The sequence below is a fragment of the Eschrichtius robustus genome, chromosome 12, assembly GCF_028021215.1.
Source record: "Eschrichtius robustus isolate mEscRob2 chromosome 12, mEscRob2.pri, whole genome shotgun sequence".
NCBI classification, from domain to species: Eukaryota; Metazoa; Chordata; class Mammalia; order Artiodactyla; family Eschrichtiidae; genus Eschrichtius; species Eschrichtius robustus.
The window spans coordinates 69,386,616-69,406,337 of record NC_090835.1 but is presented as its reverse complement, the minus strand read 5'-3'; the positions used below and the strand labels follow the sequence as shown (position 1 = coordinate 69,406,337).

The window sequence follows — 19,722 nt, the reverse complement described above, 5'->3', positions numbered from 1 at the left end:
GTCTCCTATATGATAATCAATAGCTATACTTTTTGATGTCCTGGGGCTCTAATTTCACTGATTATTCTATTTATTTTCATGCAGGCTGTCTCTTCATGTTTGTAATTTTGTGGGAGTTCTGTACTGCCTGTGTCTGTCCTCCAGAAAGGTTTTGCGTCTGCTTCTTCCAGGCTCCCCAGGCATATTACCAGCCTGGGACCCCATTTCTTCCTTTAATAATAAACCTTTTTAAGTTTCAGAAGTTTTACAGAATTATCACAAAGATGGTATCTTCTAATTCTCTTAAGGTTGCTCTCTTCTTTTTTAGTCTAAATTTTTGATTCATTTGTCTGTGAAGATGGCACCACTGTTAAGTAAAGGAGAAAACTGGGGTGTCAGCTAAGGAGAGGAAAGCCCTGATGTCTCGTGGGGTAAAACTGTGCAAGTCCCGGGGACTTCCCTGGCGGTCCAGTGGTTAAGACGCCACGCTTCCACTCCAGGTGGAATGGGTTCGATCCCCGGTTGGGGAACTAAGATCCCGCGTGGCGTGGCAAAAAAACCCCAAAAACCTGTGCAAGTCCCACATCCACTCAAGGCCCAGGGGGACTTGCCTCCTCCCAGGCCCTTCTTAGCCCCTCCCAGACGCCCTCATCCCCAAACCTGGTTTGTGCCATGGTTCCACACACCCTTCTCAGAGGGTGTGTATCCTTTCTCCCCCTCCCACCCCAAATGCTCCATCCGGGTGGGATGGCATCTTCTCAGTTCTCCACAAACCTTGCTGACTGAGGACTGGTCAGCAGAGCAAGAGGTGAGGGGGAACGACGGGCAGCCCCACAAGCCAGAACCGACCCCGCCACCCCGGCCAGCACCCCACAGTCTCATTTGCCTGACCAAGTCTCCCCCTCTGTGCACTGGATGTGGAAGAGGGGGAGGGGTCTCATCAGCTCCCAGGAAAAACACTGTAAGCTGAGTTAGCTTAAATCAACTCTTAAATATTTAATTCCCATTTATTTAAAGTTCCATCAGTCTGTATACACTATTTATATTAAAAACACAGGAAGCTGGGGCTCCTAGCAAAAATATACATTTCAATTTTGGAGATTGTTCAGACACTGAGAAGAGCTGTATCCTCAGTACCAGACCTGGGGAGGGGGATGAGGATGGGGTGCGTGGCGGGGGAGGGGAGGGAAGAATCTTGCCAGTAGAGAGTGATCCTCAGGCATGGAAAGGCGCCTCGGAAAGGAAGACCAGACAGGACCCAGGAAGCCTGGGCTCTAACCCCACGTCCTGCCACCTTTCTCAGAGACGCCAGCCAGCCCCTCACCCCTCCAGACCCGTTTCCTCCCTGGAGAAGCAGCCTGGGTAGGCTCTCTGTCCTCTGCTCAAATGGCTCCAAGCTGCGCTTCTGTCTCTCCTCTGGGGTGAGTGCTTATTGACGGGGAGGAGGGGGAGGGGCGGGGCCAGGAGTGGGACTGGGCCTAGCAAGGTCCCTGGTCACCAGAGGCGGTATAGGGAGAGTTCCAGGTGACCAGCTGGGCCAAATACAAGGAAAAGGGGAGGGCAGCAGAGTTGTTGGGACAGACGGGTGTCACAAACGAGCAGGATCAGTTTATCCCCGGTACCTCCCCTGTGGGCAGGTGCTGGGCTGGGTCCACAGGACCCCGTGCCCACCAAGGGATCTGGCCTAGCCTCGGGAACAGGGGCACAGCTCTGCCCATCCACCTGCAGGCCCCTCTGGGCACTCGCCTGCCTCAGGGAGGGGAGGGTGAGGGGTGTGGAACCTGCAGGTAAAGTGATTTCAGTGCTTGTGGTGTGTGGGCTGGAGGGAGTGTGTGTGGGGCGTGAGCTTCAGCTGGGCTGGAGCCACTGCCAGTGTCTCCCGGAGGCCAGAGAAAGGAGGGGTGCGCTTGAGGCCAGGCCCTGGCGCTGCGGGAGACGGGGGAGCGCGGTGCCGACACCCGTAGGCAGGACTCGGTGGCTGCTGCAGAGGGGCAGACAGAGTGGGGTGCTGATGGGGGACCCGCCCCAGGCCTGGGCTCAGAAGCAAGTCTCCGGCTCGCCACCTCCCCTACCTCCCTCCGCCTCTCTTTAAGCTCGCTCCTCGTCAGTGGGGGTGTAGGGACCCCCACCTGGAGGGAACCCCACCTCTATCCAGGCTGGGCGGGTGTCCCCCAGCGGCCAGTGCGGGGGGGCCATCAGTGACACTGGCCTGCGAGACCGGTGGAAAGAAGAAGGGAAGGGCGGCGGGCGTCAGTGGGGCTGAGGTGCGCGCTGCCTGCCGGGAGCCAAGCCACCGCAGTCCGGGCGGGCCTGCCTGCTGGGGGAGGCGTCCTCCGCCAGGGACCCGGTGACCAGGGGCTGCTCTGCACTCAGCCCTGGCCCTGCTTACCTTCCCTGGGAAGCCAGGCCCAGAGAGCTTAGTGTTTCTTTGGATGGCTCGAGTCCTTTGCTGTGAAGACTGAAGACGGGAGAAGGGGACTGTTGGTGCAGAGGGCAGGCCCCTCCTGCTGTGGGGGGGTTGGGGGGCGCGGGGCGGGGAAGCAGAGGTGCTGTTCTGCGCTGCTGGTGAAATAACACAAACTGCCTCACAGGAAGAGGAAGAGGGACAGACACGGAGATGGGGAGAGAGAAAGGGAGGGCGAGAGAGGAAGGAAGAAAAAGAGCAAAGAAATGAGAGAAGACAGAGGAGCTGAGAAGGAGGGAGCCGGGGAAGGGAGAGGGAGGCGGGCCGACTGTGTGTGATCCCCCTCAGCCACCAGGCCCAGCGCTCAGCGGCTGGTCGACAGAGAAGCCCTCAGTACATGTCCTTGTAGATCTCCTGGAGCAGGGGGTGCAGCGAGGTCTCGGTCTCCGTCTTCTTGATCCGCTGCATCATCTGGGCGTGCTCGGTGACCAGCTGCCGCAGGTCAGCCATCTTCTGCAGCAGCTTGGGGAAGAGGTACTGGGCGTCAGGGTGGTTGGCCTGCAGGTGGAACTCGAGGGCGCGCAGGATGGTGTCCTGGATGGCCTCCACCTGTGACACATTCATGAGGCCTGGCCGATCTGTGGGGACAGAGGGCAGAGGTGTGGGAGGGAGCAGGCACACACGGGGTCTCAGAAGGGCAGGGCAGCTCCCCTAACCCCGCCAGTGTGGGCAACTTGGCCCTGGGAACAGTGGGCCTCCCTGCCTGGACTCAAACCCCTTCTCTACCACAGGCTAGCAATGAGGCTACAGGCAGGTCACTCAGCCTCTCTGGACCTCAGTTTCCTCATCTGTAAAACGGGGATAACAGAAGTGCCTCTGGCATAGCATCGTTATGAGGATTAAAGAGTTATAATCTAGGAAAAGGAACTTGAACAGTGCCTGGCATGAAGCAAGCTCTATGCCACTGTCAGCGTGAGTCTTACTATATTTATTGTGTTGGAATTTGAAAAATGCAGGTAAAACACAGAAAATTTCTCCACTATCAGAAATAACCCCCATCAACATGTTGGTATATTTCCTTTCAGTCTTTTTTCTATCTCATCTCCATCTATACTAGATGGAGCTGGTCCTGCACACACAGTTAGTGCCTTACATGTTCCACTGCCATCATCACATGGACCTTTCCTCACGCTGTCAGAGCTTAGGCTCGGCCCCTGCGGTGAGGGCCCAGCCCCCAGGAGGGCTGGCTGTGCGGGGCCGACCCACTGCCCCTCCCTCACTTACCTCCGCACAGAATGATAGCCGCGATGAAGAGAGCCAGGTCACTGTCATCAAGTTCCAGGGCATTGAACTTGACAGCAAACTCAAACTTGGGCTCGATGATGTCACTGAAGGGCTTTCGGAGGCTGCGCAGGAACTCACGGGTGACAAAACCAGTGCCGTTGGCCACCAGAAGCCCGTCCTTGTTGACGATGGAGGCCAGCATGGCAAAGATGGCCTCGTGCACACCATACTTGAGAAGGGTCACCTGGTCGTTGAGGAAGAGGTCGCTGAAGCTGGGGATGCTCTTGGCGAACTCGGTGAGCTCACGCACGGTCTCCACTGTGGTGCACTGGCAGCGGTAGAAGACATGCACGCTGATCTCCTTGTAGGGGGGCAGACCGTTCACCAGCTGCTTCCACACCAGGCCCTTCTCTGCCTGCCACAATGTCTCGATGTCGTGGATCACAAAGGGCTGAAAACCAGGCCCCGTTAGAGGCCAGGCCTCGGGGGACCCCCGCCCATGTGTGCCCCATACCCCTTGCCTGTACCACGAAGTGAGGGGAGGGAGGAGGCCTGGTTCTCCCAGGAGTCAGGCAGGTGGCAGCAGGGCCCAGAGCCTGGGATGCTGCCAGGCTGAGCAGTGACACTCACCGCCGTGTGGCTGGCCTTGCCGGTGAGGATGCCACGGGCCTTCTTTTTGGTCATGTTGAAGTTTTTCAGGTAGGCACTGTAGATGTGCTTGGAGAAGGCCCTCAGGTCAGCCACCTGGGGGTTGTGCTGACTCCCCTCGTTTGCCGTCAGCCCTGCCACCAGTTTCCTCTTCTCAGCCTCTGGCATCCGGCCAAAGCGGATGGCTGCACGGGGAAGGGGGACAGTCATGGAGGAGCCTGGGCAGGGGCCAGCACCTCTAAGGTACACAAGCCAAAGATGGAGACACACTTTTTGAGCACAAGGCCCGTAGAAGCTCTAGAGCCAGCAAGTTGGAATGTTGGGGAACCCCTCCAGAATATAAGCTCCGGAGGGGCAGGGCTTCTGTCTGTCTTGTTCACAGCGCCCAGCAGGCTGTCTCCCAGGAGTGCCGGCCTCCAGGAAACTCCAGCCTGGCTCCTGGCAGCTGACACACGTGGTCACTCACTGGCTCCTGCCTGCCCTCAACAACCAAGAAGACCTGAGGGGATCCTGGGCCTTGGCAGTGGCTTTTCACACCCTGTCAGGTCATCCAAGACACGCTCAAGGTTCCGGGAGTGGTGTTTCCAACACTACTGGAGTTAGGGTCAATTCCCAGGTCCCTCTGGGCCAGAGAGGGTGAGGCTCAGGTGCAGACAGGTGGCAACTGCCCCCGGCCTGGGAAGCATGGCGGCTCCTGGGCGATCTGGGAAGGCAGGCCTCAGCAAGGTCAAAGCTGACCCGTGTGCTGACTGTGTGCTGGGCGCTGCTCTGAGGGCACCCCCTTTCTGTTCCTGGGCTCTCGGAAACCTGGTTTCAGGTTGGCTCACCGTTGTGCGACATGCCCAGTGCCAGGCATTTCTGGAAGCGGCAGTACTGGCACTTGTTGCGGTTCTTCTTCTGGATCTTGCAGATCCGCTCACACTTCTCGTATTCCAGCTTCATGCGGATTGTTCGACGGAAGAAGCCCTGAGGGACAGTGGACAGGTGAGGAAGAGAAAAGCCACGAGGAAGGGAGAAAGGGTAAAACCCTGCCTGCTGGGTTATGCCAGGGGGCTTGATTACGCGTCGAGATGTAACAATTCCTGAATTTTGGAAGTAATGGGGGGGAAATATTATTGGAGGAGAGAAGGAGAAAGAAAGTAAACAACTCTAAAACTTTTGAAAATAACTGAAATAATACAGCATATTTATTTTAAGTGCTTCTCCGTTAGTTCGGTGACACAAAACTGTACTGTGGCTAACTTGATTTATTCGTAAATGCAACCTGGTTCTGCATCTTTTCTAGGTAGTCGTTTAATAAAATAATATGTGACATTTTGATGGGTGTGCAGTTAGGAGGAAGAATCCAAAAGCAAAACCAGAAAAAGAAATATAACGTTTCCTTTTTTATCAAAGAGCCCCCTCGGGCTTTGAGGCACAGGAAACCCTGACCTTGGGAAGATGGCTCAAGCCCAAGACCCTCATCCTGTCCTACCTGTCTTCTCGTGTCAGGTCCCCAGGGGGCACCAGCAGCCCAGAGAGCCCAGGTGAGTGGCTGGGTCGGCACCACTGGTACCCAGCGGGGCAGGCCCAGCGAGGGAACCCCTCCTCTACAACAGGACCCAGAGCTGAGCCTGGAACGGGCCCAAGGGCCTGGCTGCCTCCCAGGCAGGAATTCCACAGTGGGTATGGTCAGGACCTTGCCCGGCAGCAGGGAAAGCCTTCCTGGCAGGTCAACTCACCATGTGATCACAGCCCCGATGGGCAGCCACCCCTCCACTGCCCGTACCTTGCACCCCTCGCACGCGTGAACACCGTAGTGGAAGCCTGATGCCTTGTCCCCGCACACCCGGCACTCCATGTTGAGGCTGCCACACGAGGTCCCGTCGCAGCCCATCTGCAGCTGGTCCAGCAGCGAGGGTGGAGAGCAGCTCCGGGAGAGGTCTGCAGACACACAACACAGGGAGAGGTCGGCAGACACACAACACAGGGGCGGCTTTGTGTTCTGCCAGGCCTGGGGGCCTGGGGAGGTGACCAGAGCCCGCAGGGCAGCCCAGGTGGCGGGGCGGGAATCACACAGTCTTGGCTCAGCCACTTAAGGGCTATGTGACCTCTGGGAGTCAACCTTTCTGAGGATCAGCCTCTACATCTAGAATGTGGGGTCAATGACAGCTTCTCTGGGTGGAGGGCGAAAGTGTCCAAAGCATTTCCCCCAGACCCAACATCCAGCAAGTGTTCCAGAAAAGCAGCTTACTATCTGGGCTGAGTCAGACCTGCCTGGGCTGAGCTCACTGCTGGCAGGGAGAGGGCATGCGGGGGATGGTTGTGTTTTGGGAGGAGGGGAGCAAGAGGGAAGAAGCAGAGAGATTTTCTTTAGACTCCTTAGGAAGTGGCTCCCTGGCTTAAGAGACTCCACTGTGTGGGCCCACAGGGGATTGTGTGAAATGTGTTTTGTGGAGGCTACAGAAGCGCAGGCCTCTGCAGAGCTCAGCCCCCGCCCCAGAAATCTGATTCCTGCACGGACTCCTGAGATGCTGCAAAGGATCTCTCAAGAAGCTCAAAGTCATTCCCACGAAACTTCTTGCTAGAGCAGAAAAAGCAGAAATCTCAGTCACTATGACCGGGCGGTGGACTGAACTTCCTCGAGTGTTTTCCTGTTAAATGTACAGACGTCTGAACCCCGTGTTGAGTGTTGGCGAGGAAAGCAGTTGGCCACAGGCGACTTCAGGGTATTTGTGCCGTCAGGTGACTTAGTAAGAATGGCTGCGGGGTCTCTCCTGAATCTCCCCCCTGGACGCTCAGAAACGAGCCCTTCCCTGGGAAAGGGGGCCTGACTGGGCCCGTCTCTGCCCCCAGCCCAGTGCCCCTGTGTGACCCCACGGGCTGCCTGCCCTGCCTCTGCCAGGCTGGCCTGCCAACCTGCTATTCTCTGCTTTCTTCCTGACGACTGAACAACCTCCTCAGGGGCAGGGGCCAAATCCCCAGACCAGAGGAGCAGTGGCTTAGAGCAGACAGCTCCGCAGGGAGACCCAAGCCACGGCGGTCAGCCCAGACTTAAGGTTTTCCAGGCCTGCCTTCCACCCTCTCTACAGTATGGTCACTGCACAAGAGCCTGACTCCCCACGATGGAGCTACCCCCAGACCAAAGCGTACTCCACTCCCCCACACCTTCCTCCCAGCTCTCCCGGTGTCCCCTGGGGTCCTAGGAGTGACAGCAAGAAAGCCTCCAGCCACACCCCACCCCGCCAGCAGGAAGGAGCGCGAGCACCAGACCCCCGGGCTGGGGAGGGTAGGGGTGACACGGTCCCTGCTTCCTGAAACAGCCTGGCCTGTCACAGAGCCTTAGCTCTCAACTTCAGTCACTCCAAGGGGGTGTAACCAAGCCCGCCTCAGCCCGGGGACGGGGAGAGCAGGCGCCCTTGGCTCCTGCGCATGCGCCGCGGGGAGCCGGCAGCCCGTGGGGTGGGGGTGGGGGTGGGGCCGAGCCCTTCTGGTCTCCTCAGGAGCCTTTGTGTTCACTCAGCGTTGGACGCCCCACACCAGGACATAAGGGCCTCGGGGCAGGGACTCTGTCCACCAGGGCGCTGCTGCTGGACGCGGGGCAGGCGCTCAGCGACTCTGGACTAAGTGGTCCTCAAGCTGCCTGGGCGTCCTGGCCTCAGCGCCCGGGGGCTGGAGGGGCCACGCAGGACCCGCCGCTTCTGCCGGCGTTATCGCGGGGGCAATGGAATTCACATTACCGGCTGCTGGGAGAAAACGAGATAACATGTAAAACCGCTCTGTAGAGACCTGCGCAGATGCCGGGCAGGGAGGGTTTCCGGCACTTCCTCCCCCGATCTGTGTGGTCTGTGTGCATGTTTGCTTTCTGGCACTTCTTGTAAGCGGTGTTGTTTTTGTGGTTTGCACGTCTGCCTCCTCTGCTAGACTCTGCACGTCTCTACTCACATTCCCCTTGGATCTCAAAAGCCACCTCCTGCACTGAGTCTGGTCCACAGTGACCTATATCATCCCAGTCTGTTCCCACCTCTTGGTGGTGCCTTCCTCGTCCCCCTTGTGGCCCTGGAGGCCTGGCAGGTGTCTGGTCACTTGGTTGCTGTCGGTACGGCACGTGGCAATGCCACCCTACCTTTTCATTCCACAGACATTTGACGAGCACCTGCTGTGTGCAGAGCAGGAGTCAGACCCTGCCCTCAACCAGCTGAGGTAAGAACACTAGGACACAAGGTAGCGAGTGGCAAGGCCAGCGGTGGGGCAGGCAGCGTGGTGCAGGACTGGGCGTGAGGTGGTCAGGGAAGGTGACTGCTCCCCTCTCTGGGCTCAAAGGTCAGGGCTTCGATGACCCCCAAGTTGGCTTCCAGGTGCTCAGAAGCAGCCCGCCTAGGGGGTGAGAATGGCCTCAGGAGCCGCACAGCCTGAGTTCAGGTCGGGGGTCTGAGGCTCACAACCCAACTCTGCTCTCTGGGCCTGTCTCCTCCTCTGCAAATGGAGGTGACAGAAGCATGTGTCTCAGAGTCACCGTGAGGAGCAGAGGAGTTAACAGAGAAAGTCCCTGGACCTTGGAAGTGCTGTGGAAATACCAGCTTAAGTTAGGATGAGGCTTATTAGTATCAGAAAGCTGCAGTTCTGCGGCTCCCAAGCGTGTGCCCACACAGGCAGGGGACGTGCCTCTTCCTTCCTCTGGCTGCTTGTTCTTCTTTCCCATGGCTTCACAGAAACCCAAGGTGGGGGAGAAGGGTCCTCTGCTTATGAGGCCGGGAGAGCCCCGAACAAGACCTAGCCTCCTCTCACTTCTGGCCTGCCGCCGCCCCCTGCTCACCCTGGAAGAAGCCAAAGTGCCCAAGCCCCATGCACCACCGAGGCGGCCGGAGCTCTGGATTGTAGGGAGAGGCCCAGGGTGAGTGTCCCAGGGGGGCCCCAGTCAGGAAGAGCAGCAAACTGGACTGGGGGGCGGCGCGGAAAGAGACCCAGGGCAGCGTGGGGGCCCTGGGCATGTCCTGCCCCCCAGGTGGTGGACGGGCATAGGTAGTCCGGGAAGCCTGGGGCGGAAGGGTGATGGGACAAGGCCCCCCTGCCCCCGCCGCCTATTTGAGGGGAATGAGAGAACTCGAATAACTGACACACGAGGCAGAAAGAGGCAGGGGAGATGAGGGGCTGGGGCGGGTGGAGTGTATGTATCCTACAGGGGTAGGTTTTGTTGTCGGGTGCATGTGTATTGGGGTATCCCATCACTTCGTGGTGAGTTTTCCAAAGATAAAGGTTCTCTTTCTTCCTTGTTGACCACCTGGCTTAAGACTTTATCCTCCAATCACCATCACATCCTACCCAAAAGTAATGATGGCAGAATGCTCCCCATTCAAGGGACCAGCTTCTGAAGGTCCCCCCACCCCATGACTTCTTAGCAGGAGACTGGGCTTCCGAGAGGCCCTCCCTCCCACTGGGAGCCCCTGCCTCAGGGATCCTCTGCCTCAGGGACCCCCAGGCATGCTGGATGGAAGACACCCTGGGCTCGCCCTCTGAGGGCTGTCTGCCTGCAAAGCCACTCTCCTGGGCCAGCCCAGGGCAGTCCTCTCACCTGGCCTCCTCCTCTGCTTTCAGGAGATGCCCTTGCTCACCTGATGGCCATCATCTGGGCCCTGAGCCCCACCTCTGAACTTCTGCCCCAGCCACACCCTGCCTACCTGGCCTCCCAAACCCCTCCTGAGGGCCTGCCTCTACCAGTCCTGGGAGGGAAGGGGAAAGAACCAGCGTTTATCAGGCCCCCACTAAGTGCCGGACGTGTTAGTGTCTTTATGCTCATTAGTATCATTTCAAATCATCTTGGAAGACAGTAACTGCCACCACTTAAAGGTGAGGACGCTGAGGCTCGGGAAGTTACGGAATCTGTCCGAGATTACCTGTCCGGTACGTGGTGGGACTGGGATTTGACCCTAAATCTGAGTCCCCGCAAGGGCTGTGTGTTTGAAGCAATAACACCTCTTTTTTAGTGCACGCCTACTGTGTTCCAGGCCCTCTACTGGACGCTTTACACCATTAGCCTCATGTGACCCACAAAACAACCCTTCAGGCAGGTCTTCTTAACGCCTGTTTCATAGGTGAGGAAACAGGCTCAGAAGGCTAAGTGACATGCTGATAGTGGCTCTGATGGCTAATTTTATGTCAGCTTGGCCAGGCCATGGTACCCATGGAATCCAGCTTTTGGTCAAACACCAGTCTGTTACTGTGAAGGTATTTTTTAGGTGTGACTGACATTTAAATCATGAGTCTCCACAATGTGAGCAGGCCCCAGCCAGTCAGTTGAAGGCCTGAAGAAAATAAGACCAAGGCCTCCCCAAGGAAGAAGGAATTCTGCCTCCAGGCTGCCTCAGACTTGAGCTACATTATCAACAACCCCAGGTCTCCAGCCTGCTGGCCTGCCTGCAGAATTTCGAGTTGCCAACCCTCACAATTACGTGAGCCAATTCCTTAAAATAAACCTCTCTTTCTCTCTCTCTACACACACACACACACACACACACACACACACACACACGCACCTCCTCTTGTTTCTGTTTCTCTAGAGAACCCTGACTAACACAGTGGCAGTGTGAGAACTATCACCCAGAACCATCCAACCCCTGGGGCTGAGCTCTTACCCACTGCACTCTGTGACTTTCCGTATATGTGTGTGTGCGTGTGTGTACGTGTGTTCATTACTACTAATCAACAGTTCGTGATTATGATAAACGATGAGATGCGTCACTGCCAAGGATAACACTATGCCATTATTCGAATGTTTGGACTCAGCATAAGCACTACCCTTGTCACGCAGAGAGTGAAGTATCAGTTGCACCATCTCTGATTACAAGTTCAGCAAACAGACACTATTGACCTTATTCACGTCATTAGTGTAGTCGAGAGTTCTCCTGCATATCTAGTCTCCATCCCTGGAGATAGGTTGTTGTCATAGCTGTGAGGGTGGCCCAGAGGGAACAGCCCTGTCTATTTACTTTGCTGGCAGAGCCCCAAAGGCAAACAGCTTCTGAAGTCAGGGCCAATTCTGTAGGACTCTGGGGCTGGGTTACCAAGCAGCCTCCTTACTTCTGTTGGCCTGTTGGCCTGTCGGCCTGGACTGTGGGCTCCTCAGGGCAGGCACTCAGCCTTGCCCTTCACTGGATGGCCGACCCCTGCTGGACACCCACCAAGCACTTGCTGACTGAGAGGAGACACCAAGGACAAGAGGAAGGACACTTTATCTTCCTCAGCCCTGCGCTGAGACCCCTGACTTCTTTCTTGGGTGTGACTGGCACCTTCATCACTGACGCAAGAGAGGAAGAGGGTGGGAGTGGGAGGTGAACACTGGCTCAGCTGCCCCTGCCCAGCCGGGGGACACGGGCACGCGAGCTTCCTCTTTGCTGAGCGCTAACGATGAGGCCTGTCCTGCCCGCCTCCTGTGGGGGGGGGGAGGGGCTTGGCAGGTGCTGAGCTTGGTACAGAGGTGCACAGGGTCAGCGCAGAACCTCTGGAGGGTCAGAAGGAAAGCAAACTGTGCAGCCTTCCTGCTGTTTCAGGGCTTGAGACTGTGCCTCATCCTCATGGGTCCCTGAGGGGACTCCAGAGGCCAAAGTCATAGACTCATGGGGTGGGGCAGGGAGCCAGCACGTGCTGACCAGCACCTGTGGCGTGTCACATGCCACCACTGACTCCTCACCAAGCTGGCCCTTGAGATGGGCAGGATGCAGCTTTTTTTTTGGGCCGCACCACGCAGCTTGTGGGATCTTCCCCGACCAGGGATTGAACCCGGGCCACCGCAGTGAAAGCCTGGAATCCGAACCACTAGACCACCAGGGAAGTCCCAGGATGCAGCCTTAAAAGGCAAAGAGCCTGAGATTGGAGAGGTGAGGGCACTGGCAAGGACCACAGTCCACAGGGGCAGATCTGGGATTCTAGCCCTGGGTTGTGTGATCCCCAACACAAGAAGCTCTATCTCCAGGGCCCCTCACCTGCAGGCTTTTTTTTTTTTTTTTTTTAAGAAAACAACAACAACTAATTTATTTTACCCTTTTAAAGAAAGTAATGCATTTGCTTTTTAAGTTATGAGAATACTGCAGGCTTGGTGAGAAAAACACATAAGGGCACACAGGCAGCATCTGACAGATCCCCTCCACCCACGATCCTACTCCTCAGAGTAGCCTCACTAGCTATTTGAGTGTCCTCTTCCAGTGCCTTCTAAGATATATAAGGATTTTTAAACAATGGGATCCCCAAGTTGTCAGGAACTTACTTCCCTCTCAGTATACACAGACCTAATGGCTGCACAGCATCCCACCGTATGGCTCTACCACAGTTTATATAACTAATTCCCCACACATGGGCACTTTCTAATTTTCTGCTATTATAAGCAGTGCTCCCGTAGATAAGTGTGGAAGTCTCTGTGCATGCTGAGCGAGTATTTACACTGGATACATTCCTAAAAGAGGAACTGCAGGGCCAAAGGAATGCACGCTAAGTAGTAATGGCCTGCACTGCCCAGCTGCCCCTTCCACCCTCAGGGACTACTGGAGGGCCACGTCCTCACCCTCTGGCCAACCCAGGCCTCGCTGCCAATCTGACAGGCTAAACGACATCTCATCTGAAGATTCCTTCTTTGACTATTGAGTAGACTGAAAAATGTTTCATGTTTTCTGGCCATTTGTGTTTGTCCTGCCGTGAATTACCTGCTTCTGTTTTTCTGGTGGGGGGCTTGTCTTGTAGAATTTTACATACTGTGGCTTTCACCTATTGATTAGGTTAAACAGCCCCCTCCATTTCAATTACTGAACAAGTAAGTCTTTCTACCGCCAATTCATCCATTTATTGATAAACGGAATCTATTAAACACAACATCATACACAGCACTGTGAGACTGGCTGGGCAAATTCTGCCCCAGACATCTCCCCACGTGCCCTAACTCCCACCAGTACAGCTCCCTGAGACGCCATCACCATGCCCGCCTCGCCTGCTTCTGCACCAGCTACCACACTCTGGTCTGCATGCAAACAGCCTATCATTTGGGGATACGGTCCCCACAGCGTGTGTAGGAAACCCCAGGACAGGACACCACACTGCAGGTACTTCTACGTGCCTGGGCCAGCCGTGCGGGCAGTGTGGGCTAGGGTAGGCAGTGAGGCCACCAACCCCAGGGCCCTCTCTTCCCCTTCCACTCTCCCTTGGTGTCCTCAGTGACAACTCTTGCTCATTCTTAGCTCCCAGTGTCTCCCCTCTGCCTCCTAGGCCTCCCCGCTTGTCTCAAGTTCAGGACAGTGTGTGCAGGTCCTGTGTGCAGGTCAGCCATTCATTCCTCTCTCCTGAGAAAGGTTGGGTCTGCAAAGCCATCAGCCAACCGACAGGGAGTAGGTTACCCTGGGGGATAGGGGATACCTTCTCTCAAGCCCTGAAATCACACTGGGCCTCCTTTGGTCGTTCCAGGGTGTCTGGTGGGATCAGAGGGACTGGATGATGGCTCTCCCCTCACCCTACCCCACCGTGTGCCCTGAAGAGGAAGAACCTCTGCAAAATCCCGGGACTCTGCTTTGTAGGTTCAAAGCAGCAAGCAAGGCCCAAGGATTCAGGCCTCTCTTAGCTGCAGGCTCAAGCAGGAGCCTGTCCCACCCCAAGAGCCCCCACCCTGCCTTAACTCCTGACACCATCTGCCTCCTTCTCCCCATGCAGACACAGGGAGCCAGAGCTCATCTTTGTGGGGCAGGCCTGCTCCTCTGCTCCGAATCACCACTTGTGGTCAGGATCCCCTTCAGCTGAAGCCAGCAGCAAAATCAGGATGCCCCCCCCGCCCCCGGCAGCACATCCTCTAATGACGCTGAGTACCCTCTGAGGGAAGGGAGCAAGGACCAGCCGAATGTGCTGGCACTCAGGTGGAGGGAGCAGGAGAGAACTGGGACCATGGGGCAGGGAGCAGGGAAGGGGCGGCGGCAGCAGCAGGGAGAGTCAGGGGCTGAGAGGGGGTGCAGCGTCTGGATGCCCTTGAAGGTGGACATAGCACGATGATGATGATGAAGATGAGGACACCACAGTACAAGGTACCAGAGGAAAACGTCTACACTGCTGCTGGCAGTAGATAAAGGGGAACCAACAAGTTAGACAAGAGACGCTAAAATCTGTCTGGCTGCACAAAAGTATGATTAATTCCAGTCATTCTCACTAAGTGCTTAGCATTTGCCTAATTACAATGCACCTTGATGATGTGTAATTAGTACCAGATTGAGTTGTGTGTTCTGACTGATCCTAACAATCACAGGTACAGATGATCTTTCTGGCACGTTGTTGATGCACATTTGTCCTGGATCCCTTGTGGTAGGAGAGGTGGAATAATAATGATGACAACATGCATTACACAGGCTAACTCATTCCATTCTCACAGAAGCCCGTGTGCACGTCCCCTATAATCCCTGTCTGTTTTACAGGGAGAAGGGGTGCAACTTGCCCAAGATCCTGCAGTTGATGAGCAACAGAGCAGGGGTGTGACCCTGGGCTGTCTGGCTCCAGTCCTTAACCACCCTGCTGCCCTGCACCCCATGATGATGCTGTTAGCAGAGGGCCAGGTTCCCTGTCCCCCAAACCCCATCTGTGCTCTCTCTGCCCCGTGTCCCCTGCCTGCTCCCCCTTACCTGTATAGCTGCTGGAAGGAAGTGAGTGCCCTGGTCCCCCATTGAGCTCTGGGGCTCCTTCTGCCTTTGCCATTTCCTTTTTCTCCTCCTCTTCCCGGACCTCAGGGGCTTCCTCCGGTGGCTGCTCCATGGCTGATTTCCCCTCGGCACCACGCCTGCAGGCCCGGTCATAGCTCTGGCATCTTCTGGGTCTGAACACAGGTGGACCTCTACAGGGCAGTTCCTGTCAGCCTGGGCAAAGGAGAAGACAGGGAGAGGTTGGGGAGGCAGGGAAGAGGACGAGACGGGGAAGGAGTGGGGCAGGATCGAGGGCCACCGTCTGGGGGGACTGGAGGGGCGCTTCTGCTGCTCCTGGTCCCGCAGAGCAGGAGCGACTCATCCCTGCAGTGCGAACCTCTAATCCTGCCATCACAGGTCACTGCCCCTCCACCCTTTGCCCACCTGGCTCTTGCGGCAGGTTTGTGGGGTTCAGAGCAGCTTCCGTTAGCCAGATGGGGTGATACACCCCTGTGCCACCCTTCCCCGCATCCTGCTCTTTGAGCCTCCTGAACCTACAGGAGCCACATGAGAATGACTTGAGGGGCTTTTTCAAATTTTCCAGTCCTCTTGGAGATCCTGATATGCATCAGACCTCCCAACCCCCATCCTGTCCCCACCAGCACCCAGGCCCAAGAATCATCGCTCTCCTAAGCCACCTTTCTTCAAGGGAGTGGATCCTACCCTTCCTATGTTTGGGTGTGGGAAAAAGACACGAGCCCCTGCCACGCTAGACTCACAGCTGACAGCAGATCTGCAACCAGACGCTCAATGCAGAGCCGTCAGGCAAGGGGCGATGCACTCTGTCCTGGAATCTGGGTTACTGGGTGGTGACCCCCATGTCTACATCACCCAGGAGGAGGCAGTTCCAATCCTCAGCAAGTAAAATACTGTCCACAGATGCCGCAGTCAGAGGGGGTAAGGCTACGGGTGCTGTGGGAGAGAGTCCTCCCGGCAGGGAACACCTCTCAAGGATACGGCCCGAGAAAAGACACTGAGGCAGCACAGTGTCTGTGGAGTGGTGAGGGGCCCTGTTGGCTGAGGCGTGGGGTGCTGTAGGAGAGAGGATTTGAAGGGCGGGCTGGGAAGGTGGGTTTTATCCAGGCATGAGCACTTCAAATGCCCTGGCGTAGGGAGTGTGACTAGACTCTGTCCTGTGGTGCTGCAGGCCTGGAAGATTCACAGCAGGAAAGACCTGCTTTAGGGAAATTCAAGCATCTGTGGGACCTTATCTTGGATGTTCCGCAGGCAGCTCCAACTCAACCTATCCAAACAGGAGCCACCATCTGGCCCTAAGCCCGCCCTTCTCTCCCTCTGCTAATCTCTACTTTAGTGACCCAAATGCCCAACTACCCACCTATCAAAGCCAGAAGGCGGGAATCATTTGACACTCCACACCCTCTCTCTTCCTGCTCTAGGCCTGCACACTTGGCTATACTGGAATCACTGGGGAGTTTTGTGTTTTTTTTTTCTTTTTTGGAGGTTTGAACTTGAGTAAGACATTTATAAAAACCTAGACAGGGGCAGTGTCCTCCCCAGCCCAGGGGCCACTAGGCACAGCACAAGAGACTACGAACGCAGCAGGGGAAGGCTGGACACTCAGGGTGTGGGAGTGTAGGCACCCCCACTTCTGGCTCAGGGATTTGGGGAGTAAACAAAACCTACTTGGAGAAGAATTGGGGAAGAAAACCAGCAATTGCCTTCTGCACGGGTGGGGACAGGGAAGGAGGCAGGGCCAGGGGCAGGAGCATTTCACATCACTAACCTAACCTGGGAAACTGCAAGGGACCATCTTCGACTGGCCTTAAGAGGAAGACCAGATGGATGATGGGAGAATCCACAGGAGGGAGAGGAGGAGAGGGAACGTGGCTAGGGGGCAACAGCCCCTTCCTTTCTGGGCACTGGAAGGCAGCCAGGGCACCAGGTCCAGGCAGTGACCTCACAAGGACAGCACAGTTTTTGCAGCTTAGAGATCACCCACCTGCCCCCACCCAGCTACTCATTCTGTTCGCTCGATGGTGTAGGGCCACTCTCCGGCCCCAAGGGAGTGGATGGCTCTGCGGCCTGGGGCCCTGCCTCTTCTGTGCCTCCTCCCTTGGAGGCAGCGCTAGCCCTCTGCCCCTTTGGCCTGGGGCTCCTTGCTCTCAGGGGTGGCGGCAGCCTTCCCTTCCAGGGCAGTGCCTTCCTCGCTGCAGGCACCGATCTCCACTGGGGAGTTTTTAAAAATATGGATGCCTGGGCTCATCCTCAGGGATTCTCATTTGATTGGTTTGGGAAGCAGCTTGGGCATCAGGATTTTTTAAAATTACTATGATTTATTTATTTATTTATTTATTTATTTCACTGCATCGGGTCTTAGTTGTGGCACATGGGATCTTTTGTTGGGAAAAGTATTTGCAACTTATCAGACAAAGGGCTAATTGCCCTAAAGTAGTTCCTACAAATTATTAAGTAAAAGACCAGCAATCCAATAGAAAAACGGGCCCAGAATACAAAAAATATACACAGAAAAGGTATGTACACTTAGTTCTTAAACATATGAAAAAACGCTCAACATCATTCATAAAAGAGAAATGCAAATTAAAACGACACTGAAATATACTTTTTACAATCAGATTAAAACAGATGCTAACACTCATGGGGCTTCCCTGGTGGCGCAGTGGTTAAGAATCTGCCTGCTAACGCAAGGGACACGGGTTCGAGCCCTGGCCCAGGAAGATCCCACATGCCGCGGAGCAACTAAGCCCACGCACCACAACTACTGAAGCCTGCGTGCCACAACTACTGAAGTCTGTGCGCCTAGAGCCCATGCTCCACAACAAGAGAAGCCATGACAATGAGAAGCCTGCGCACTGCGAGGAATAGTAGCCCCCGCTCACCGCAACTAGAGAAAGCCCACACACAGCAACAAAGACCCAACACAGCCAAAATTAAATAAATAAATAATTTATTTTTAAAAAACCCCAAAACAGATGCTAACACTCTGTGGCTAAGCACGTGGGGAAACATCATCTCACATGTCCCTGTGGAAAGGTAAATTAGCACAACCTCTAAAGAGGGTAATTTGGCTACATCTATCTAAATTACAGGACACATTCCCTTTGATCCAGAGATACCACTTCTAGGTTGTATCTTACAGCTATCCTTCCACTGAAGTACAGTGACATAAAGTATTAGCACAAGGTTACTCATTACAGTATTACCTGACCAGTATGTGTGGGGAACAAGCTAGATGTCCATTAACAGGGGACAGCCATAAACAAGAATGATGATGTTTATGGACTGATTTGGGAGTATCTCTAAGATATATTAATAAGGGAAGAAAGCAATTTGCAGAATGAAGTGAAGAGCTATACTTTGTGCAAAGAAGATACAATGAGGCTGGATTTGACTGTGTATGTGTAAGATAGCACTGGAAGGCTACTTAAGAACTGGGAACGCTGGTTGCCTCTGGGGAGGGAACTGAGTGTCTGGGTCACTGATGGGACAGAGATTTTTCACTGCACCTGTTATTTTTATTTTATTTTTAAAAAATTTTTATTGGGGTATAGTTGATTTACAATGTTGTATTAGTACTGTACCTTTTAAATTCCGAACTATAGGCGTGTTACCTGTTCTAAAAATAATTTAAATTGGAATAAAATAAAAAAGCTTACAAACAATAATGTGGAAGATGAGAGGGCATGATCAGCGTTAAATTGCTCAAGTCCTTTTATTTTTCAGGAGACAACTGGAGATGTTGATGAACTTTACAGTTCAGTCAAATGTACACGGAAAAATTTCAAAGGTAACCACTAAGACACCGTAAATAGAGTGTATAATTTCCAAATTATTGCAGCAGGATGGGAAAACTTGGGAGAAGTCATGTAAAATTCTAGTTTTCGGACTGAGAAAGTCTCACAGACGGAGACATTACAACCAAATGCAACGTAGGGTGGTGGGTTAGATCCTGGAACAGAAAGAGGACGGTGGTGGAAAAACTGGGAAGTTCCAAATAAAATCTGCTTAGTTTAGTTAATAGCGTTATACCAGCATTCATTTCTTAGCTTTGGTAAGTTTGGTAATCATTACAATATTTCTGTAACCCTAGACTTTTTTCAAAAGAGTTTTTAAAAACAGCTTTAAAAAAATCTGGCTTTCTGGCTTCCTTTTTGGGGGGGGGTAGGGGGACTGCACTGCACAGCTTGTGGGATCTTAGCTCCCCGACCAGGGACTGAACCCACACCCTTGGCAGTGAAAGTGTGGAGTCCTAACCACTGGGCCGCCAAGGGGACTTCCCTGGCTTCTCTTGAAAATCGGGCAAACCTGGCCTACATGCCCCTGGCCCCCTCCCACCCCCACCCAGGGGCTAGGCAGTGGCGGCCCCTTTACCTGGAATCGCGCTCTCCACTGGCAGTGTCTTCACTGCTTCCAGCTGTTACTCCTAGGCTGCTTTACTCATTCACGATGCATGAACTGTCCCCATTTGCAGGGATGTGAGTCTGGTTAGCATAAATCGGTTCCTCAAGGATCAATCCCTGATCATCCCTGAGCGTTAAACCTGGGAATCACCAGACCCAGGGCAAGGGAAATGCTCAGAGGTGCAGTTCCCGCCACATGGTTCTGACTGGGAACGAGGAACCGCCACCTGGGGCAGTCACTTCCAGCTGCTACCTGGTTCCAATTCCCCTTCTTTCTCACTGAGTCCCCATTTTCTCTGGATCAGCCACGTGCCTAGCTACACACTCAATTTCCCAAACTCTCTGGCAGCTA

The 19,722-nt window shown here is 54.7% G+C and overlaps 1 protein-coding gene across 2 annotated transcripts in view; it reads right to left on the bottom strand.

Moving 5' to 3' along the window:
* Positions 1 to 950: 950 nt before the first annotated feature.
* Positions 951 to 19,722, bottom strand: part of PPARD (peroxisome proliferator activated receptor delta) — a 76,287-nt gene continuing 57,515 nt past the window's right edge. For both annotated transcript variants that reach the window (XM_068557858.1, XM_068557859.1), the window contains 6 exons: positions 14,935 to 15,165; positions 6,084 to 6,238; positions 5,143 to 5,281; positions 4,298 to 4,500; positions 3,668 to 4,118; positions 951 to 3,021 (listed from right to left, as the gene is read on the bottom strand). In XM_068557858.1, coding sequence (XP_068413959.1) covers positions 2,774 to 3,021; positions 3,668 to 4,118; positions 4,298 to 4,500; positions 5,143 to 5,281; positions 6,084 to 6,238; positions 14,935 to 15,064 — 1,326 coding nt within the window. In that variant the 5' untranslated portion in view covers positions 15,065 to 15,165 and the 3' untranslated portion in view covers positions 951 to 2,773. The remainder of the gene's footprint in view (positions 3,022 to 3,667; positions 4,119 to 4,297; positions 4,501 to 5,142; positions 5,282 to 6,083; positions 6,239 to 14,934; positions 15,166 to 19,722) is intronic.